Here is a 24,378-nt window from a genome sequence, read left to right on the forward strand (position 1 = left end):
CATACGTTAGTAATATTTGAATTTTTAATGAATTTATTGTTTTGACTCTGGAGCAAGCTACATACAATTGTCCATGCGTAAAGACGGGTTCTGGTAAATAAACACCAATCTGATTAAAAGTTTGACCCTGCGATTTATTAATTGTCATTTCATAAGCAAGACTTTTTCGTTAATTTTACGTGCATCTACATTTTTGGGACACAGTATCGCTCTGTCACTGCATAAATTTGAATCGCTACAGAATGAGAATCTCCGTAAAGTGCGCTAATAACATCTCGGCAAATCGTACTTGACGGTTAAACTATTTCATGATGGTACGCAACTTTGAGGAGTTGGTAATGTTCCATTCCATGATTAAAACGTCTATTCTGTATTATTTGTAGGTTGTTTAAATACGTAAGCTCCCGATTTGCGAACCGAGCCAGGAAAGAAACGGCGTTTCGAGCCATTTGCGGTTGTTTCTTTCCTTTCCTATAAATCGAAGTTCAGCTCGTGTACATAGCATGAGGCTTTCTAAACGGCACAACTCTGATAAAAATGGAGAAGCAAAGAATGTGTTTCAACACTTTTGCTTTTTGCCCGAAAGTAATGGGTAAAAATGTGGTGCGTGGTGTAATGTTTGAATGTGAATGAAGCAAGATGTTTGTGCCAAATTTCATATTTACGATTTGATGTTCGAATGTAAATAAAGTGAATGCTTTCATTTAAATCAAATAGCTGTAGGTACCTGACCGACCCCCCTATGGTGGTCTGTGAACAAATTTTAAATGAACAAATTGGCCGTCCAATTAAAAACCTTGATCGTTTCCGATTCAAGTAGATATATTAACTGGCAAGCTAGTTATATAATTAGTTCCATAATTATACCATTCATGGATGATTAGTAACTTTAAAATATCAAAGCGTTGAAGTGTCATCATTTTCATCACGCCTTTGGAAAGACATAGAGAGGATTGTGAAATTAGTTCCAGTTCAAAGTAACGCTTAATGAATAATAAATAAATATTGTGCTAATATTTCTCTGATGGTTTGTGAATAATGTTTGTCTCTATTGTTTATATCTCTATTATGATTTGATTTATATCTACAACCTCTCTCTATGGCTATAAATGTGTTGTTTTGTAAATTTTTCGTTTTATATAAAAAAAAATTATATAAATTTTTTAATTCATATTCCTTTCTCACAAATTTATTTACTTATTCCATATTATGCTGTCTCAGTAGATGTAAAGTCACAAGGAGGAAATCCATAATTGGTTTTATTTTAGCTATACAATACTTATGTACAAACTGATTAAATGTAAACTGTCGATTTCCTGAAAATAAATAAATAAGATAAACAAGGATAAAAATAATGCAACGCCAACTTAATATTCTAAGGGTGGGACAACGTTTAGTCTATAACACCCTAGTATTTATATATAATTAAAAAAAAACATTGCTAGATTATTTATTATAAAGGTTTTAAAATGTTTATTGAGAACACTCTAAGGAAGCTAAAAGTTTTGCTGTTTTTCGTGCATTATGTCTTAATGTTGTAAAGTCTAAATATTAGTACCTACGTAGGTAAAAGAATATTTACGTATGGGGGAGTGCATAGGAAAAAATATATTTGAAAAGTGGGTGATGGACTCAAAAAGATTGGGAACCTCTGACCTAACTGCTCGAACTTCTAGGAAAGGAAAAGTAATAAAACCAAGCAATAAAAAAATCGTGCAATTTGATTAGCATTGTTCCGAAACGATGACAAATCAGTATGCAGAGTGCATTCTACACAGTAACGTGTATTAGTACACAGGTATTTCTAATTATGTTTCTTCAGTCGTAGGCCACACATACTCTATTTATACTTCCCAACCTTCCTCTCCCCCACCTCCTTTCCTTCCCCACTCCATTTACCTCACAATATACTCCAATTGGCTCCGAACATCGGGGAAGAGTTGAGACTCTTGTGGGGTATTCACATCACTGGCTAGAGACGTAATTAACCATGAGAGGACGAACCGCCAAACAAGTCGATCTTGACAAACACTCCTTGACTCATTCACATTCATAAATCGTCTCAACATACTCTTCTATTATTCTTACTCTTGACATGGCCCGACTCGAGTATCTTATTCACTTGATCGTGCCATGTCTTCCTCGGGCGTCCCCGATTTCTGCTACCATTCACATTCGCATCATATATTCTCCTTACATCCCTTTCTTCATTCATTCGCTCTACATGCCCAAACCATCTAAGCGTCCCTCTTTTAAGGCGATGCACTACGTCGTGTAATATTTTAAATTGAGCCGCAATCAATAACAACCCTTACGTAGATGGCGATAAGGTTTAAATTCCCGCTCAACACCATCCGCCTGTTTAGATTTATGCAAGAAAAAAACATGACCAAAAAGTGCCTTTTATTTCTTTCGTGGATTTTCAGGCATAAATATTTAATTTTTTTTTCGATCATTTTATAAATAACTTAATTTTCCACATTTTACAATTAAATCATAACCGAAAATGGGTTAGTAAGTAGGAGATTTTGAACTTTAAATCAGTTTTCATAGGCCTTTACATTATTTTTTTCTGGGCTTATAAAAAGACTTATCTAAAAAATACTCGATTATTTCAAAGCCAAAGATGTATTCTACTCGCAGTATTTAATTAAACCATCTGAAACATTTCTAGGCGACTAAATTTTCAAACCAAAAACACAAGATTTTGCATTACTACGTATGGCATCGCCTTACGCTTACATAAGCCTTGGATTCTTTGCGAACTTCCAAAATTCTCACAAGATCATACATGGTTTTGCACATATACGCCTCAGTGACCTCATTTCTAGAGCATATCAAAGAAACCTTTCAAATGTAAAAAAAATGGCGCTGATTGGCCGTTTGACGAAATTGTTACATTTGAATATCTGTGAAGCATCCCAAATCCCAACCTAAGAAGTCGACAGATCTGATTCTGTTTGATACAAAAAGAAATCATGGAAAATGATAATCATGAGGTCATCGATTAGCAAGTTCGCACAGAGCGCGAAAATGAGTCAACTAATACGTATGAGACCTCGGTGATACGTTTATAACTAATAACTACTCATATTCAAATGGTCGCAAACAAATAAATAATATTTCACAGAGACGTAACATTTCATTGTTGTATCAAAAATTAAATATCTTGCCTGTGCAGGCCTAACTATGGGACAAAATATTGATTTAGCATATATCTAACTCTGAATATAAAAAGAAATTGGAACCTGAATACAATACAACGTAGGGTAAATTATAGGGAGTTTACATCTCCCGAAAATAATAACAACATTACTTTTACCCACATTCATGTGAGACTGGTATCACTGTGAACCTGAGCGCGATACCTCGCGCGGCAAATATTTCATTCTCTCTCCAGTGGTCTAGCCGCCGGTTTAGCCCTAAATCTCCTGTAACGTACACGATCTGTTTTGTTCATAAAATGATTGTAACGTGAGTTTTGTCAAATTAAAAACTATATTGAAAATATTCGAATTCTAATTTTTACACACCGAGAGTAATTACGCAACCTTGGGTTCTGCGGATTGGAGAACCACAGAATCATTTAGCCAACAACCCATTTAAATTGGCGATAATTACAATCCATCCAAACTAGGTTCACAAATAATGAAGGCATGTTTGTTCCAAAATACAACAATAAATACGGACAGCGAACCCTAGAATATAACATTCCCAAAATGTTCAACATGTTTCCAAGGAACATAAAATATTGTAAATTCCCAAATAGATTCAGATATATGTTGAAAACATGGCGCATAAGTAGAAATTCTTTATACTAGTCATCAATCAATAGTTGTTATTTATTAGTATGTAGATTTAGTGTTATTTTAGATTATGTGTGCCAATAATATTAATGTGAATTTAAAGTAGTAACAATATTATGCATATATTTATAATTAGTAATAATATAATGCATACATATTTACATTGTAATTGAACATGTAAATCCTATTGGCTAACTGCTTAATTATAGTTTAACGGGATAGTACTTTAAATAACAAAAAATATATACAGGGTGTATCGGCACTAACCCGACAAACTTTAACCAGCTATTCCTTAGCAAATTTGGAGTAAAAAATCTTATGTGCACTTTGCTGTCCGGTAACGTTTTTTTTTAATAAAAAATTTATTATTCATATTTTCACCACATGTCACCACTGTTTTATCCTTTGACAAAGTTTGAAAACCCATCTGGCAAATATTTTATTCGAATTCCGTTGAATAATGCACGTGTGTACCTATATTGGCGCACGTTTACAGTCACAACGAAATAGCACGGCACCATTCGTCTCATTTTTAACTATTATTATTTAGTGTGTGCGAAAGAGCGAAGACGCTTTTTGACATACTTGCTTATAACAGCTGTTTAACACGAAACGCAATGCCAATGACAGTGATGTAGTGTAGAAATTTTTTTTTTTTTTGTTTTTAATTGAAAAAAAAATGCTACCGGACAGCAAAGTGCCCATAACATTTTTACTCCAAATGTGCTAAGGAATAGCTGGTTAAAGTTTGTCGGGTTAGTGCCGATACACCCTGTATAAATGAGATATTTCCAATAATTACTATCACATCGGCGGGATAGATTGTGCCGGGCCTAACCAAAACCACGGGTAGAGGGGCACGGAAAAAACTTACTGATATTAAATATTGCTAATTTACTAAGAACCTCTTTAAATTATTCGTAATACGGTCAAAGACAGGATTGCAGACCTTTAAAGAATGAATTGACAGGTTTCCTTATAAACTTTTAGTACAACACGAATGTGTTTTAGCAGAGCGACGTTAGAACACGTGTTCATAAAAATTCTAATATTTTCGTATTTCGTATTTGTGATGTATGGTAAAAAGTTTGGTATTCAAGCGATAGGTGGCACTAGTCATAAAGCTTACTCCAGAGTCCGACAGATGTCGCTAGAGTGTAGCAATTGCCTGTGGGGTATCCTTGTCAGACTTCAAGCTTCTAGAAAGAGAGAATTACCAACCCTCGGGTAATGAACAGTGTAGCTAAATTCAGACTTATTTATTGTACGTAAATAAACGCAATTATCGTAAAGAACATTTTACTTTATCAAGAGTTCCAACACAGAAATCTGCATAGTAAGCAGAGATATAACAGTCATTGAATTTTGTCAGGACAAACGCAGGTGCATGTACACGTGTTCCGATATAATTATGAATGTACTAAAAGTTTATTAGGAATCCTGCAATCCCGTTTTTAACTGGATTTTAATAAATTAGTAATATTATTTTTTCTCCGTGTTGGCCAAAATCTATAGATACTTTTATGCTTTAAAGATACTTGACTTCCTTTGCAGAACTCAATCTGTTTTTAATTCCTTTGATTGTATGAGAACCCTCTATATTTCATTAGTCAGAAATCAAGTGGAAAATAATTCACCTATTTGGTCCCCTTTATATAAAGTTCACTCTAACAATATAGAAAGAGTTCAGCACAAATTTCTTATGAACGTTAATTTTAATCTCAAAATTCTAATTGAATACATTAATTATGTCAGTTTGATGAATCAATTGCATCTAATAACGTTGTCTGACAGTAAATTAATGTCAGGCTTGTGTTATACATAGTCATTGACAGTCCTGCCATCGTTGCCACTATTAAATTCACAAGGATGCATGATCTGGGCATCAAGTTTTGGATATCATCTCTAATCTACTATTATACTTTTCAAAAGGGCTAACTGTAAAAGCAAGAAATATAATGCCGTTTATCTCACACATAAAACCGCGTATGAAATGTAAATGGTAAAAGAGAAATCAAAATAATCAGCATAATCTACAACAAGCGGCGCCGGCAAACACTGAAAAGAAAACAACAATAACAAAATATTTCTATGAAGACGCAATTGGTGCTGTTTACTGGGTGATCACTGATGTAGTGAAAGGCAGAGAAGATTAAGCCAACTTGAAGGCAATATATTCCAGTGATCAACCAGACAAACAGCAAAAAGAGATTGAGGATTGACAGGAGTTACAAAATGGGATCCAATAAGCTTGACGATGCTAGAAAGGATTGAAGTCGAACCCCTATGTACTTTCTTATTATTTAGACCTGGTTATTAATTATTATCGCGTACCCAATAAAAAAAACTACACTAGACTTCATGATCTATTAGATGTAGTTGCTTCTCGCACTAATTTTATGCACAATTCTTGTTCACAAAGATCGCAGCATAACATTACTTGCTTTAACAGAGGTGAAGCTTAATGCTAGATCACCATTTTGATTAATCTTTATAACGAATTGGCGTACATTATGAATACCAAAAAATATGGTTTAGATAAATTGAAGGTTTTCCCATCGTTTCGCTCAAGTAGAATACAAATAAAAAAATAAAAATTACAATAAAAAATATAAATGCAAACTACTAAAAATATTTTTTTTCAATAGAAATGTATGAACGCGTAAAGGAAACAATTTTAAAAAATACAGTATTATAGCTAAGATTATCTGTGACAGTTTCACTTGATTAACTTTTTTGTTTTCTTATAAAATGTTATATACAAAGATTATTGCATCTTATGATATTATAAGATGCAATAATCTTTAGTTTGTTTTTGTTTTGTCTCGACAACTTCGCATTTCATCTGTGTATGTTCCGTGTCCGGTCAATCCTGTCAAGATGGTAGCCGCGTTTGACAGTACATTTTTATTCCGCCATAGCGCATGAAGTCTGTTACTGTTCAGAGAACTACAAGTCATTGTGTTGTTGTTATTGTGATGTACGTCTGGAGGGAACGTGAATTGGAGAAGGGTAAGAAGATGGGACAAGAAATGGTCTAATGGCTAGATTATAAAGTGAAAGTCAAGGGATTATTATTATTATTTCACAAAGCTCATGTGAGCCAGTCTGCCATCGGTGTAGTCAGTGTGCCTTGTACATGTACAACTGACCACCGACCATCGACCACAAGTGCAGACTGCAGATAGATGGATGGATCAACGTGACCGCTGGCATAACGTTGTAGAGTAAGACACGGTCGACCAAACACACCGGCTCCACACCACAATCGACTCCCTCAACCGCGAAGAGACGGTGCTTTATGCAAATACCAGAGAACAATAAAGAGCACCACACTCAATAACTATTGTAAACTGCCTTACACATCGGCGACCAAATTCTTGTAAAACTTTAACGAAGTACATTTATGTACAAACAAATTCAATTTCAACAAACACAAACTAACACTAATAGATCAGTTAGACGAGCGTACATACAAAACATAAAAACTCCGTCGATAAACACAAGCTTTGGACAAAGACCACAAATAAAAGCATTTAACTATCTTACACTCGACACAAAAAAAGGTAAACAAAAAACATTTCACAAACAAAATTAAGAAGAATTATATTTCACAAACAAAAAAGGATGTATTACAAAAAAAAATACAGAATAAAAAGTTAACTTACATAGTACACATATCATACACAACCGGATTAATAATTACATACATTATTTATTTTCTTTTTTATTTCTTAATATTTAATTTAAATTTGTTTAATCTAACATGATTTCGATACAATTAATTTTATTTAGAGGCCTGTCACAAGTTTTAATCTATTTAATCCAGTTTTTGTTTTATCACTTTTTATGAATTTATATAATTTGTAAAGGTGTGTTGAATTGTCATTTGACGAGATATCCGGTCTCCAATTTAAAAAAAGATATTTAAAAAAAATTAGGGGTTGATTTTTAACTTAATAAAAATTTAAATGTTCGTTTATTCAAAAAAGTTTTTCACCAATTGCTTCGAAATATTGACACAACGTTGAATTCGAATACGCGTGTGTTTTTATATACCTATATAATATAGATGTCACCTGTGGCAGGTAAAAACATGGTTTTTTTTTAAACAGCGCCATCTGTTGGACGTAAAAGGAACATGCGTTATTATTTCTATATCCTCAGACAGAATTAGCCACAGCAACGGGTACAGCTAGATATTATATAATTATGTAATTTATGTTAGTAACGAACAGGTTTTTTATTTTTATTTTTTTCTTCTTATTATAGCGACCAATTAAACATTGTACATCCAAATATGATAGCGAATCTTCTCCTCACTGGGGTGACCTGTGCTATAATGACACAGGTATCACACGAGGAGACACGATTTGTAAAACAATATTTTTGTACGTGGCGTTTATACAATGCTCATAGAACTTTACTAGCATGCCCACAGAAATAATAAGTCGAGAAAGAGCCATATAAAATACAGGTTATGATAATAATATAACGTACGGTTATGTACCTCGTGTGTATTATTTTAAAATAATGTGTAATCTAAACTCACCATTAAAAGATTTCCAGTCATTTTAACCCATGTACGTTTATCCTTTGGGTAAAGACAACACAATAAACAAACAACACCAACACAGAACTGATCCACACGGCTAAACTTCTGCGAAGCAAAACTCACTAGAAAATCGCAGGTGTAAAACAAAACCACTCATTTCTCTTCGCTTTTGTAATATTATTTGATCATATCATCGCTCACTGAAACAACACAGGATTTAAAACAATTCCGCAAATATTCGATATATTTCACATTTTCAATAAGACGCTTTAAATGGCGAGAGGTAAACAAAATATGCGCGCGGTAACCGCCATGACATTTACAAATCTCGGCAAGAATTTGTCCAACTGTCAAATTACTTTTAAAAAAACACAGCGGAAAAATTCACTTTTGAACCTCAAAGACACTCAAAAATCACTAAGCGACTCTTCACGATCACTTCGTAAAACTTTTTATATAATCTTAACTTCGAAATTAGTGGTTCTGTTATATTTTTCGAATCTCCCGTCTTTACTAAACGGAGAATTACCGTCCGCGACAAAACCACTCACGAACACCACTCGGCCAATACTAATATGAAAAATTCCCGCGGCATTATTGCTGTTAGATATGGGATACGTTCAACAAATAATCTGATCAGTAAGAAACACATAGTATAAAGAGATTTTCTTTACGTCGTATATAAAAGCGATAGTACAGCATATTTTAGTACTTTCTTACGTATTCTTTGTCAATACTACGTGTGTGTTTTAAAGTATTTGGAGCTTTTTACCTTTACTTCGGAATGCCGTGAAGCGATAGGTGAGTTCGAAATTCCTTAGTATTTTCATGCTCTTTTGCAACTAGTATACAAACTATATTATTTGTATGGCGCTTTTTTGAAAAAAATTTTCCCAAGGACGCTGTACATTCATAAATGGACTGTATTTTACTAATATTATTATTAATTAAACGTATTTCAACAAAATCAAATTGCATCCGATGTTGATGTTGTAAAACTTGTAGGTAGTGATTGTGGATGGCTCTAAAATAACAAATTAATTAAATAATGAGTATTTTGTTTTTTTAGGAAGCTGAAGAATGAAAGAAAAGGCATAAAAGGAACATTGTCGAATTGAATCGCGAAAACAACAGTTAGCATTTAAAAATACGTGTTGTTCTTGTATTGTTTTGTATTTATTATGCTTATATAATGCACTTGCATAATTTGGATTGACTATACGATCATTTGTGGAAAAGTGTGTGGAAGGGTTTAGTTTTTCCTGTGAGAAAGATTTAACCCGGACATAAAGTCGAAAAATAAACTAACTAACCATCACGCCGTTTCCCCGCAGGGGTAGGCAGAGAGGACGGACCGCCAAACAACTCGGTCTTGGCACACACTCCTTGCCTCATTCACATTCATACATCGTCTCATACATACTCTTCTATTATTCTGACTCTTGACATGGCCCGACTCGAGTATCTGATTCACTTGATCGTGCCATGTCTTCCTCGGGCGTCCCCGACTTCTGCTACCATTCACATTTGCAAAATAAACTAAATAAATAAATAACACCTCCCTCCCATACATATACTTAGCTTTTTATGGGAGTACCTACTTTGTTAAATAAAAAATAAAGATTCATAATTACGAAGAAAAAAATGTTACCATATTTAAATAAAATTTTGAACTTTAACTTCTTTTTAATTGATTGAGTAAAACAATGTTACTATATATACATATAATTTTGAATTTAAATTCCTTTTCAATTGGTAAAAATAAATGCAAAAATATAGTTTTTCAAAGAAATATTGTGTAATATATTTGTTATGTCTCTGCTTTACTTGCAGATTTCTGTGTTGGGAACTCTTTGATAAAGTAAAAGGTTCTTTTACTATAATTGTGTTTATTTACGTAACAATTAATAAGTCTGGATTTAGCTGCACTGTTCATTACCCGAGGGTTGGTAATTCTCTTTTTTAGAAGCTTGTTGTCTGTCAATAATATCCCACAGGCAATTGCTACACTCTAGCGACATCTGTCGGACTCTAGAGTAAGCTTTCTGACTAGTGCCATCTATCGCTTGAATACCCAACTTACATCACAATATTATTGAAGAAGAAGATAATACCAATACATCTAAACGAAACATGAAACAGAACAACACACAATAAAAAGTTAACGGTCACAACAAGAACCGTGCGATTCTTTGCGAATTTCCACATTTTATACACCGTCATACATGGTTTTACACTCATATACGCCTCAGTGATCTCTTATAGGTAGGTAGGTTCCACTTTTGATGCAGTATTGAAGTCAAAACTCCAAGAATACGGCGTGAAACTGTCAGAGGAAAGACGAAAGTTTGTCTGGTAAAACCATGTAGGTACGATCGAATTGTAATGGCGAGATCCGAAATGATTGCACAGTTGATGTAAGAAACTTATTTGGTTTGGATGTGTAATGAGTATTGATGGAGATAGGGCTGTCAGCATATAAATATGAAGATGATGTAAATGGTCAAGAAGTCATGGCACAATCACAGTTTTATGCCATTTTCGCTCACGTGGGTACAAGCGGGGTATTATTTACGAATTGTTAATAATATACCTGCCAGGCAAACACAATGCAATCTTTATATGTAACAAAAGCTTCAATACGAATTTATTATCTGTCTGCCTGTCTCTTATAGAAATAAGGGTGTCTGTGCCCACCGGGCTTTAAGTTTTATAAAAAATCTTTACCTTCGAAACAAGAGGAAGGTTACTCCTATCTCCAATTACCGGTGACAGGATAACTCATCTAAATAACAATTCAACATACATTTAAAAAGTGATGTAAAGTAATTCGGGTCTGTCGGGTACACTTCACGAAGTTAGTGCACTTTACCCCCGGACACGATGTATCTGTGAAGCACTTTTGTTTTCATGTACCAATGTTATAAAAAGCAGCACAATACAGATTAGCCAATTGTTGGGAAATAAGAGCTTTATAGATGCACGCACAGATGTCAGTACGTAGAGCTTGCGTGGAAGTCCGCAAGATGGAGCCAGTGGTCAGTTGTCTCCAGGGCCAGTGGGTAGGCTCTCAGAGAAACTTACTGTTTCAGATTCCAATTAGCCAGCTTCTAGTTAGGTCGACTATCGAGTCACCATTATATTACGCGGAGTAATAATAAATCCCTGATTAATCTAAAATAACCTATTATTTATAAACTCCTTCCATGACGAGTTGGAGACCTGTTTGTACGAACACAACACCAATTATTATGTAAATAGTTGAAACATTGTTTAGTGACTACATCTGAACTCAACAACATTCATTTTTTAGGACATGCACAAAACACAATAATATATTTTCAGACGCCGATATTTTCCGTTTGACCTTAGTTCAGTTTACTAAAAGCATATTGGAAAAAAATTAAATCAAATTATTAATTACGTACCCTCTACCCCTGCTGTGTGTAAAATATCTAAGATATCTCAGTTATTTTCATAGTGTTTTTATGTTTTTTTTTTCTGTATGTAACATGAATTTTATGTGGAAACTTCACTGTTTAATGAAGCATGTAAACATAAAATAATTTATAAAAAATTATAAAACTGTTTGTTTCCCCAATAAACTAAAATAAAAAACAACTAGATTTTCCCAGCTTATATTATGTCCCGTATCCTATCACCTCCCACGTTCTCTTTCTTTCACAAAATGATTCAAGGGTGTGAGATCTCACAGGCTCCGGATAGATAAATAATATCAATTATTTACAAAACATAAAATAAGAGATTCCAATCAATATAATCATATTCAGACGGAAAAAAACTCTGGAACAACCATTAATTCTGACGATAGGCTGGTTTAAAATTATCATCATTTTAAATGGGGCTTTTTTTTAGAGGAAAAAAAACAACAAAAACAGTTTCTAACCTCAACATTGTTTAAAAAAAAACTTGCATTTGAGTGGTGAAAATTGTACATATTTTTAATTGTCTGGAGTTCCTCAACAATTAGACAGTGTGAAATTTTTTTGGTCTCAATTTTTTTTCATGGTATATCATAAATGTGTCCTGTGATGCAAGATCAAGTTTAAAAAAATTGGAAAAAATCCCACGAATGGCCATATAGCCTGTAACATTATCAGTAACCGGACAACTCAACATAATAACATACCTTTAAAAAGTGACTTGCTGACGTGTACCCGGCGTCGCTCTTAGACTTTTCTCTACTTTCTATAAACATAATATGCATGTATTATATATATAAACCTTCCAGAAGAAATTCTTTAAATGAAAGTGAAAACCCTATCAAAATCTTTTGCGTAGTTTAAAATAACTAATCGCGTAAACAGACAGACGCAGAAACTAAGTAAACTTAGTTAAATAGGTTAGGTTCATAAGTTAATTTTTTCATCACATTTAATGACTTAATATCACTTTGTAAAGATGTGTTGAATTGTCATTGTATTGAATTACATGTAACCAACATTTTCTCATAAAAATACTAGGAAAATATAAAAATAAAGGATTTCTTTAATGAACATCCAATGATAATTCGCCATTAAGAAAAGTAGGAGCCCTAGTTAATTTACGCAGTACCTAGCATGAATGTACATTTATTAAAAAGAACTTTAAAGCACCAGTTATGACTAATTATAATAATTTTCATAAATAAAGGGATTAAGAATTCACGTGGCAGCAAATATTTCCGTTCAACAACCATTTTTATTAATCTTTACAATGGCAACATTTTGAACCTTGTGTCACTGACAGCCCTGCTGTCAAATTCAAATGATAATAATTGTGATGTAATATCATAGCACTTATTCTTAGTGATATACAGAAGGTTTTAGTAACCTTTCGACCTATTATGGAATCTAGTCAGATAGTGTTAGCGAAAATGTATATTTCTCTCTAGTAATAGTAAATAATTATATACGAAATGTTCAGAAAAGTGTTGATTTATGGAGTTACAGGAGCTAGTGTTGTGGGTACTGCTGTGTCTTTACACAGACACGAGTATCAAATCGATGCCTTAGCCCTAGTGAGAGTTTCCAGAGCAGCGTCGACTGTATTACAAATCGGCTATTGCTACAAAAGTCAATTATACAGCAAAGGTTTGGACAACACAAGCGACGAATATTTCGAACTGAGGAATAAAGTGCACAAGATCTGCGCGGAAAAGCTCCTGGAGCTGTGCAAGCAGAACAAGGGGGTTTACATCAAGGTCGGCCAGCACATCGGAGCCTTGGACTATCTGCTGCCGATGGAATATGTAAACACCATGAAAGTTCTTCATAAAGATGCTCCGCAAAATACCATTCCACAGTTGTTCAGAGTCATAAGAGAGGACTTGAAGCAAGAGGTATTATTTTTATTTTTTCCTTAAATTTATATATTTCAAGAACAAACTGCTATTACCCATTGAGTCAATTTGTTTGTTTTTCGCAAGAGCTCATAAGGTCTCATAGAAATCGTTGTATCTCCCTTACCGTTAGAAATATGAATTAAACAGTATTAGAAAGAGAAAACACCAAGCTTTATATTCAAATATAGAGGTTAACCACAGAATAATTAAAATGTCCACCTCTATCAAACCAAAAATTTATGAAACTTTGTGAATTTTTTTACTAATTTTTTTATATGAAACGACAAAAAAGTGGTGGCCACAATGTTGAAAATGCATCTGTCTAATGAAATGTGTGTGTTTTTTTTTAATAATCTGTAATTTCTATCAATGTTTAGACTTTTTTATGTTAGATTTAAAAATTTAAATTAAAAAAAAAAATTGTATTTTATTTGTAATTAGCTGTACCCCGCCACGCGTTTCTGTGGCTCAGTTTTTCTGTGCAGATAGAGAAACAATAGTGCACGTTGCTTTTACGTCCAACAGATGGCGCTGTTTTTTAAACAAAACCATGTTTGTCCAACAGATGGCACTGTTTTAAAAAAACATGTTTTTACCTGTCACGGGTGACATCTATATAATATAGGTATCCAAAAACACACGCATATTCGAATGCAATGTTGTGTCGAAATTTCAAAGCGTATTTAATCACCTTTCTAAAACAGTTTTTAGTTTTTGGATAAGTTGAGAATACGTTGGATACGAGAATCGACTGTATTGTTCAAACTAAGAGTCGATATAATTGTCTCTTCTTAGGAAATTTGAGATGGGGCCGTGCTTGAATTTGGCAAAATTTTTGAGAATTAAAAATTTCCCAAAACATTAATGTTTTTTTTTTTTAATTTAGGCATTTTAAGTATATATTTCGCCCTTTTTATGGTGCATAATATAGTATAAATCCCGAAAAGCCCTCCCAACATCCATTTATTCGGAGAAAACGTCCCTTGGCAAAAAAGTATCAAGTACCTCAGTGTAACGCTAGACAGTAAATTAACTTGGAAAAAACACATCGACAAAATTTTAGCCTAAGCCAACAAAAATTTATCAGCTCTATACCTCATGGTTTGTAAAAAAAAATAAAAAATTATCAACTAAAAATAAATTATTAATCTACAAACCCACAATAAGGCCTAAACTAACCTATGCAAGTCCCATCTAGGCCCACGCTTCAGAGTCCCAATTAAAAGAAGACTCACAATTAAACCTTCCTAATTAAAGCCATTCGTAATGCCCTAGGAGCATCCAGTTGGATGAGAGTTTCCCAACTCCACCGAGACTCTGAAGTCCCGCTTCTTAAAGATCACATTTTAAGTCTCGCGGAATCCTTTTATGCGGGTATCCACAACCATGAAAACGCGTCTATCAATTGTCTCGCACAGTATGATGAAAATATAATAACACTTCGCAAAAAGCCTAAACAAATCTTACGAAAAACCTAATCCTCCCCTTATTGCAGCCATGTTTCCTTTGCAAATTTTTTTTCCACAAAACCTAAATTACTCCTAACTTTTCAACAACCTTAAATAAACTCATGATGAAAGAGAAAGGGGCCTTTTTGCCCCGGAGCTCTGAAAGCCACTATTTCAAAAGTCAAAATATATAGTAAAAACCGATGCCTAGTCATAAAACAGAAAATACAGTATCTAACCTCCAGCAAGTAGTCTGGAATTCCTCATTACACGTTAAAATATTTTTTTTGTAGCCAAACGATATCTTCACCAACTTCGAAGAGCAGCCCCTCGGCACCGCCTCCCTTGCCCAAGTCCACAAGGCCCAGCTCAGAGATGGCACCACCGTCGCTGTTAAAGTTCAGCATTACTTTGTGAAGGGAAACACTCGAGCCGACATTCGTTCCATGGAGTATCTGGTCCGGTTAATGTCCTGGGCCTTCCCCGACTTCGACATGCAGTGGCTAGTCAACGAAACCAAAGCCAACATCTTCAGGGAACTGGACTTCCTCGAGGAGGCCAGGAACTCGGAGAAGATTGCGCTGATGTTCCGGGACTATCCCTGGTTAAAGATACCCAAGGTTTTCTGGGAGTACAGCACGGATAGGGTGCTTGTCATGGAGTTTGTCGAAGGCGGACAAGTTAATGATGTTAATTATGTTAAGGTAGCTATATTTTATTATAAATAATACACAACACTATTTCCTTTGTTAGTGCGTCAAAATGGATGTGTTAAGAAAATTATCTAATTAAGTGCTAAGTAATGCAAAATCATATGTTTTATTTTTTTGAAAATTTGATACTTAAAAATATTAGTATATGGTTTAATTAAATACTGCGAGTGGAACACTTCTTGGCCTTTGGCAAAATCGAGCATTTTTTGAATAAGTGTTTTTTTTGTTTTTGCTTGTGGTTTAAGTCCATAAAAATTTGAATAGAAGCATCAGGCCTGTAAAAACTTCTTTTCAAAAAGTGCAAAATCTCCTACTTATGAACCCCTTTTCGGTTATTGTTTTGTTGTTTAATTAGCTGACGGGTTCCTGGCGTTGCTCGGGGACTTATAAATGGTTTGGGGTAAAGTTTTGAAGTTGTGAGGTGATAGATATAAATATATATAGGTTTAGCCAGCGTTAGAAATATAAGCGCCCTAAAATAGTTTTACAAAACATCGACTTTTTTCTACTTTCTACAAATATAATATGCATGTATTATATATATAAACCTTCCGGAATAAATTCTCTAAATGATAGTATAAAACCCTATCAAAATCCGTTGCATAGTTTAAAAGAATTAAGCACACAAACAGACAGTCGTGGATAGCTAGTTTGTTTTATATTATTTGTGACAGATGTGACAAATTAAGTTCTTTAGAAAATGAAAACAGTTTAAAATTTGTGCCTGAACTTCGAAAAAAAAAAATTAAACACGCTTTTTGGCAATGTTTTTATAAATGTTTGTAACAATGTTTAATAAATCAAAACAGGCGGCTGGTGATAATCGGGAATTTAAAACTTATCGCCATCTACATAAGGAGTGTTATTGTTAGTGGCCCGATTCCGAATGTTACACGGCGTGGCGCATCGCCTTAAAAAATAATCTTTTCAAAACTGGACAAGTGATTGAGTAGATATAAAACTGTCTTCATGACCCTTTTGTATTTTGCTTTGTTTGTGTTTTCCTATCAACTTTTTTAACTGTGTACAGGGTCCGTCATGGAAACCCATTTTTTTGATTGGTTAGCACAGCCGAGTGGTTGGTCTGAGAGAGTTGTCTGTTAGAGTGGGAAGTTTAGTTTGCCGCGATGTCGTGGAACCTAGAGTACAGTGATGCCATTCCTACCGAAATTTCGGTAGATCTACCGATTTCAGAAAAAATCTGCCGATATTCGTAGAAAATCTACTGATATTCGTGAGTTTGTGAAAATCAATAAATTTTATTTTAAAACTACCGGTCTAACTGCATAAAAATCTCGTAATTCAATGGCTGTCTTACGGGATCAGTTTCCATGCAGCCTTATCTCCAAGTATGGCAATATTCACTGGCCTCCTCGCTCCCCTGATTTAAGCTTATATGACTACTTTTTGTGGAGAAATTTCAAGTCCCGAGTATATGTTTGTTGACAAGTCAGACTGCCTTGAAGATCTCAAGACGAAAATCCATGCGGAAATCGTTCGGATTCCACGTCAATGTTAATTGACTCAACTCAAAATTTTCGGGACCGGCTACAATTAATAAATGTAAATGACCAACTTCTGAAGACGGCGATGTGATCTTCAAAACATAAACTGCTAACAAGAAAATCCCAACATACACTAGGTTTTGTCATTAAAAAAAAGCTTTTTTAAGCAAAACTTACCGAACGCATCTTATTTGAAAACCATGCGATTCTTTTGACGGACCCTTTATAATCAATATAATCATATCACAAAACTTACTCTTACTATTTTGTTACATATGTGTTTTTTTTTGCTCCACACTTGTAATCTTTTAAAAGGTTGGTGAATAACCGTCTTATTGAGACAATGATAAATAAATAAATATTCCAGGAGCATAAGATCGATCCGTTCGACCTCTGCCGTAAGCTGGGTGACCTCTATTCGCACATGATCTTTGTGAACGGCTTTGTGCACAGTGACCCGCACCCCGGCAACATCCTCATTAAGAAGGAACCGCAAGACAAGGATGTCACAGTGTATCTCCTGGACCATGGCTTATACGCGGTTAGTTGTGTTTGTAATATATTTTATTTGATTGGGCGACAAGAAAGCATTGACTTATGCGTTATCTCCCATGTTTATCTTATTCTCCTGACAGTAACCCCGTCCCTTTAATAAAATTCAGCAAAGTTTACGTTGGGCATTTGGCTATGTTTAACGTTTCTCCCCAGGTATCTGAACCTTCTTCTTACCAAGGCGGGATATTAACCCCGCAGGCTAAGCTAAGTTGTTCACTTTTGGGAATATAGAACACATTTTGTCTCCCTTACTGTCATGGTGAATAATATGATCCAAATGGTGTTCGAAAGAGAAAACGCCACGCTTTATATTCAAATCTAGAAGTCAACCACAGAAGAATTAAATTGCACCCCTTTATGAAACCAAAGGTTTTGACCGCAATTTGATAAATTTTATGAAACTTTGTGAATTTTTTATCAATTATTATTATATGAAACTACAAAAAAGTGACGTGACAGTAAAGTTTGTAATACGTTTTCTAATAAAAATGCTTGTTCAGTTTTTTTTTTTAGTCACAAAAAATGTGACTTGAGTCATCTAATTTTATTAATAAAATTTGAAATTCAAAAACAGTTTGTAATTTTCGGATACGTTTAGACCTTCTCCTAAATATTATGACCTTCTGAAAGAATATGCCAAAGAGTATGTTGAGACCTTCCACGCAAAAATCTTAATTCCTGGTTCTCTTAACTGATCTGCATTTTATCATCTCCTACATTTTGATTCATGTCTCAAACAATGATCAAAGATAATCTGGTCTCCTTCAACGGAAGCCGTCTTCCCTACTAGCCTTCCATTGACATACTCGGTGTAACCTTAAATGACCAGCTCAGGCACTGGGAACCATCGGAGCCAGAGTTCAGTTAGCCTCTTAGAAACTGGACATACTGTACAGGACTCGCAGATACTGTAATATTGCACAACTGCTGATCCTGAATAAATCGCAAGTGCGTCTACAGACCCCTTTACAACTCTCATTAGTACCAAGTGTAAGGTATAATCTGGGCTTCGTACAAACCTTAATCTTAAATTTTAAACATTGAAAGAATTCATAAAAACTTTATCTTTTAATATTTTTTACCACCTTAAATAAACAATAATAGGAACTTATCATAAATAAACAATAAAATATTATTTTTAATTTTATCGACGGCCACGTATCGAGGAGTGATATTTTAGCACAAATCAACCTGTTTGTGCCGGAATCTCACACTCGGGACGTCGCCACAACTTGTTGTATTGTCGAGTAAATCATTCAAGTCTGTATCTGAATTTGCCCATTTGCTATCTGAATAATACATTATAAAATAAAACAATAACTTAGTAAACACCACTTTTATTTTTTATACTTAAATAAATATGTCCACATTTCTAAGACTTCTATCTAGAAAGCATCGAGATACTTCAAATTTAGTTAGTTTTTATTGCTGTATCCTTTCAGAATCTGACGGATGACTTCCGATACCATTACTCGCAGTTCTGGCTGTCCATCATCAACAGGAACCAGGCGGCCATGAAGCTGCATGCAGCCAAGATGGGCATCGACGACAAAATGTACGGCGCGCTAGCTTGCATGGTCACTGGCAGACCCTGGACGGCCATTCTTGAAGGCATCGGACAAGTCAAGCCCGACTCCACCGAGGTAATGCACTTTCATCTGACCTTACCTAACCTAACTTCGTGCCACATACTTGCTAACAGAAATACTATATGTTATTGTGTTAACGCTTTTACTCGTACAAGGATAGGTTATACGTAGCCAATAGCAAGGACAATGATAAGTGGCAACTAAATCGTTCAGTTAATTTTAAGTCACAGTATGGATAGTGTGGTAAGATACCGTTAAGCAACAATTTATTTGTTCGATTAGAATCTTTTCTATCTACCACTCCACGCTGCGCTGTGCATCCTTGTAGTTATATGGGAGCTATTGTCGTGCTGTTTAGACACGGACAAAATTAAGTTTTATTACAAATACTAGAGTTTACTACATCGACAATGCGTGTGTGCATTTAAGTACGGCACTTAGCGATTTATGTACCATTGTCCTTGATTGTACTGGCTACGTGTAACGTACCCATCAATTACTAGTTTGTTTATCAAAGGATTTATAAATATCTGTTGGTTTTGAAAATGTATAATATATATTATTATGTCATCGCACTCATGGAAAACTCATCAAATGCATTTTTTCTCAAAATCTAAGTTATTTGCACTGGCAGTCTTGTAATTTTGAGCTCTGTCTAGAAATCGAAATAGACAAAAAATTACAATTTTGGTATACATTTTAAGATAGAACTGGAAATTTTAAAAGTGACGAACTACCATAAGCCAACATTCGTGTCAACGATGAGTAGATACCTTGATAATTTTTTCTGTCAATTAACAAAAAAAAGTTAAACGTCACCAACTTTATCGCCGCATAAAATTTCTTTCTGGAAACACTTGATTGATATGTTTGAATGTTTTCTTTTGACTAGTTTATGTTTCAAAATGTAACGGAAATATTATTTAGACATTTATAGATTCGGAAGAAAAAAGTATACATATTTAATTATGTTAGTTAATATGTTTGCTAAAATCTCATAAATCATCATATATTAAGTTTTGTTTGTTGGTGAGTTTTTCCTTGAGGGCAATAACATATAAACATGTGGTTTACATCCCCCAAATCCTCGGCTTTATCTATTATACCTCGGTAATGTAACACCATTTTACCAGCACACACAATTTACACCCTAGGCTGTTTGTGATGTCTCAAAAATTCGAAAATAAGCTTTAAACGGCCAATTTTATTTATTTTTTTTTTTTTTTCTTTCCTTATTTGTAAAATATATTTTTATACAGTTTTTTACATGGTTTTCGACTACCACACTAGACACATGTCCGTATTATGGTAGTCGAAGTATCTAATGCTATTTCACAATTTATACATATTATCTTTAGTGATGTAACAGATCTCTGATTCCAGTTTCTGCTTACTTTTCACTTTGGCTTTCTCAAAATTACAACTGAAGTTTCTAGGATGAGTTCCTTATGAACAGTGGTGCACTGTGGGAGTGCGGGTGGGGAGCAGGTCACGGGACAAGAGGCACGTGCCAGCCATTTGTTTTGTTTGTGAATTAGTAATAGTCAATTAAGTGACGTCCATATGTGTAGTTTCGCACGTTTTTTCCTCGCTCGCTTTTCTCAATTACAGGGTGAAAATACGGCAAAACTTACTTTTTGTCAAATACATATAATAAAAATTTTAAATATTGAAATTAAAGTACATATACCAAATTAATCCAATAAAAGTATTGATAAACTTTCTATTCTGTTCGTCCTCGTTGAATTTCTAATACAAAAAAAATAATATCTGCTTTCGTTACATCTCTAAATTTATTTTTCCAGAGGGATCTAGTTAAAAAGGAGCTACCAGATGTGATAAATCAGATCTCATTGTGTTTGCAAAACATCGACAGGCAGGCATTACTGCTTTTAAAGACAAACGACTTGTTGCGATGCATTGAATACACACTTGCAACGAGCCAAGAGATGTGTGGATTTCGTGTAATGACCAAGTGTTGCCTCGTCTCAGTGTACAATGAACAATTGAAGAAATCCGACACGTCTTTTCAAAAGATGTTTTTAAGAGTAGCGAAAGCTTGGACGGTGTTTAAGTTTTATCTCGTTATGACTTGTATAGATTTAAGAGCCAAATTTCTCAGGGGAATGGCGCAGGGTTATTGATCTATCAATGTGGATAACTTTTAAATCTATCACATTTTTTTACTATGAACAATTCAACATTTCCCGGATACTTTGATGAGCTGACTAAATTAGATGTCTTTTTGTAGCATTTAGAGAATATAACAGAATAATGGAAAATGATAAAAAATTATTATTATTTCTAATGTAGATTTTTCATTGAATCTTATAATTTGTAATTTTATTGTTTTCTCGTCCGAAGACAACTTCAGCTCTACCTTAATTAAATACTTTCAAAATTGCCATATTTTAAAGTTTTTACAGAATATTTATAATAAGTGACCCACGCCGACATTTAAGTTACCATTAGGTAGGCCACACATTCCGCTATACGGATCTTGGCTTGGTCTATTTCAGCATATCGCTCACACACTACCAATGCCAACGTATGGCGAACTGAAATAGGCCAAGCCGCGAAAATATAGCGTGGTCTGTCACAGGGTTTACACCAAAATAAAAGATCTTTCACAATGCGCTGCTTCTCAAAATTTTTTTAATCAATCATTTTGGCTGAACCTCACTTTTTTGATTTTACTACGTAATTTACAACATTATGCTTGAATGAGTCAGTTTTATGTACAACAGACTAATTTACAATCCTTTTTAATTTGAATGAGTCAGTTTTATGCATAACAGACTAATTTACAATCCTTTTTAATTTGAATGAGTCAGTTTTATGTATAACAGACTAATTTACAATCTTTTTTAATTTGAATGAGTCAGTTTTATGTATAACAGACTAATTTACAACCCTTTTTTATTTGAATGAATCAATTTTTTTTATTTATTGCATGTCATGCATTGTATACCTTCAAACGCTTCTGTGTGTGTGTGAGAGAGCTTCTCATGCCTGAAAGAGATAGAGTTATATGACCGCTTCATGCTAGAAAGTAATGGAAGTATGTACACTACTTTACCAATGTTTTGTCGCTTAGCAATGCTTATTGTGCTTAGTTTTTCTGTCATGCTTTAGTTAATACATTTAAAATTAGCTCTAAAGAATTGTCTATGTACAAAAGGTACCTACCTACATTGTATTATTTTTTGTAAATATTGTTATTTAGCTAAAGTTTTACCTGTACCTGAGTCTAGACTAAAAAAATGACTCGATCTAATTAACGCTGGTTTTTAATTTTAATTAAGCTGTCTGATTAATAATTTTCAATTCCAATGAATTTGTCTAATTTACAATCACTTTAATTTGAATGAACCAGTCTAACTAACAATATTTTTTAATTCCAAATATTGATCTAATTTACAATCACTTTCAATTGAATAAATCAGTTTAAATTAAAATCACTTTTAATTAGAATGAACCAGTCTAATTTACAACAACTTTTAATTTCAATGAATCAATCTAATTGACAATTACTTTCAATTGAATGCATCAGTTTAATATACCTAAATCACTTTAAATTTTAAAGGATCAGTCTAATTCACAATCACTTTCAATTTGAATTAATCAATTACAATCACTTTTAATTCCCATGAAGTAATCTAATTTTCAATCTATTTCGATTTGAATGAACCGGTCTAATTTATAATCTCTTTTATTTACAATTAATCAATCTAATTTACAACCACTTTCAATATCAATCTAATTTTCAATCACTTTCAATTTGAATGAACCAGTTTGAATTACAATACTTTTAATTCCATAGAATCAATCTAATTTACAATCACTTTCAATTTGATAGGATCATTCTAATTTACAATCTTTTCCAAATAGAATGGACGAGTTTCATAAACAGTCATTCAAATTGATACATATTTACCTTTCTTACAGAGAGACACAATAAAGAGTAAAATGCCCGAAATTCTTGACAAGATAGCTCTGTGCCTTCAGAAAGTCGATAGACAAGCCATTCTGCTTCTAAAGACCAACGATCTCATCCGCAGTATAGAATTCACCCTCCAGACAACCCAAGCAATGTGCGGGTTCACAGTCATGACGAAATGCTGCCTTGTCTCTGTGTACAATGAACAGTTAAAAAAGTCCACATCTTATTTCCAAAGATTATTTTTGAACGCCGTCAAAGCGTGGACTCTGTTTAAGTTTCGTGTTATTTTGACATGTATAAATTTACGATCTAAGTTTTGGAGCGAAGCGATACTTATTTAATTATAGGGGAAGTTCTTATCCCTAAAACTCAAAGTTTTGATGCCGACCGCCAACTCAGGCAGCGACCTTAAGTGACACTAGCGACACTTGAAAAGGATCTCTTACAGGTCCCGGTGCATTCGCAGAACTTCACCATTGGATGATTATTAAATTGAAAATCGGCTCTATTTTTAAATATTTACATTGATGTCCCCGTTAATCGTGAATTTGAAACACTTTGATCAAATTGTGAATAGCTGATGCATATCACGATTGTTATGCTTGATAGCTGATCACAATTTTACTGTTAATTGTTTATTTTTTTACTTTAGAATTTTTAACCTCACTAGGACAGCCTCTATTAACAACTGAAATCTGCCGAAAATCCAACAGTAATTATGTAATGAAATTAAGAATCATGGCTATCGGGGACACTTCTGCATTAACAAAGATTTTTTTTTAATTTAGAAAGATAAAGAAACTTAAGCCCCCGCATTCCCAATTTCGATCGATTTATAACAAGTTTCTCTTTAATTCTTTAAGTTCTAAACAAAATATGTTATTTTTGAAGATAATATCTAGACATTTGATATGCTGAAA

General features: G+C 33.9%; 2 protein-coding genes across 4 annotated transcripts in view; one reads left to right on the forward strand and one right to left on the reverse strand.

Annotated features, from left to right (window-relative positions):
- LOC149414820 (uncharacterized) overlaps positions 1–8,920 on the reverse strand; it is a 399,189-nt gene extending 390,269 nt beyond the window's left edge. The window contains exons 1-2 of one of the 3 annotated variants that reach the window (XM_089642875.1): positions 8,750–8,920; positions 8,359–8,561 (exon numbers count right to left, since the gene is read on the reverse strand). In XM_089642875.1, the coding sequence (XP_089499001.1) occupies positions 8,359–8,379 (21 nt within the window). In that variant the 5' untranslated portion in view covers positions 8,380–8,561; positions 8,750–8,920. Of the gene's footprint in view, positions 1–8,358 lie in introns of all 3 variants that reach the window. The other 2 variants (XM_089642874.1, XM_089642877.1) reach the window with 2 other exon arrangements.
- A 4,224-nt stretch (positions 8,921–13,144) lies between these two features.
- On the forward strand, positions 13,145–21,790 carry LOC149414824 (aarF domain-containing kinase 1-like). The gene is made up of 5 exons (XM_089643397.1): positions 13,145–13,702; positions 15,447–15,857; positions 17,739–17,912; positions 19,369–19,569; positions 21,767–21,790. The coding sequence occupies exons 1-5, from the start codon at positions 13,280–13,282 to the stop codon at positions 21,788–21,790; spliced, it is 1,233 nt and encodes a 410-aa protein (XP_089499523.1). The 5' UTR covers positions 13,145–13,279.
- Positions 21,791–24,378: the final 2,588 nt, after the last annotated feature.

Source organism: Hesperophylax consimilis, chromosome 19, assembly GCF_061612785.1.
Source record: "Hesperophylax consimilis isolate HC1 chromosome 19, BYU_Hcon_1.0, whole genome shotgun sequence".
Lineage (NCBI taxonomy): Eukaryota > Metazoa > Arthropoda > Insecta > Trichoptera > Limnephilidae > Hesperophylax > Hesperophylax consimilis.

Coding starts and splice junctions, on each gene's coding strand:
- LOC149414824 (XM_089643397.1), top strand. CDS start 13,280: ATGTTCAGAAAAGTGTTGATTTATGGAGTTACAGGAGCTAGTGTTGTG. Junction 13,703..15,446: donor GAGAGGACTTGAAGCAAGAG/GTATTATTTTTA, acceptor TTTTTTTTGTAG/CCAAACGATATCTTCACCAA. Junction 15,858..17,738: donor ATGATGTTAATTATGTTAAG/GTAGCTATATTT, acceptor TAAATATTCCAG/GAGCATAAGATCGATCCGTT.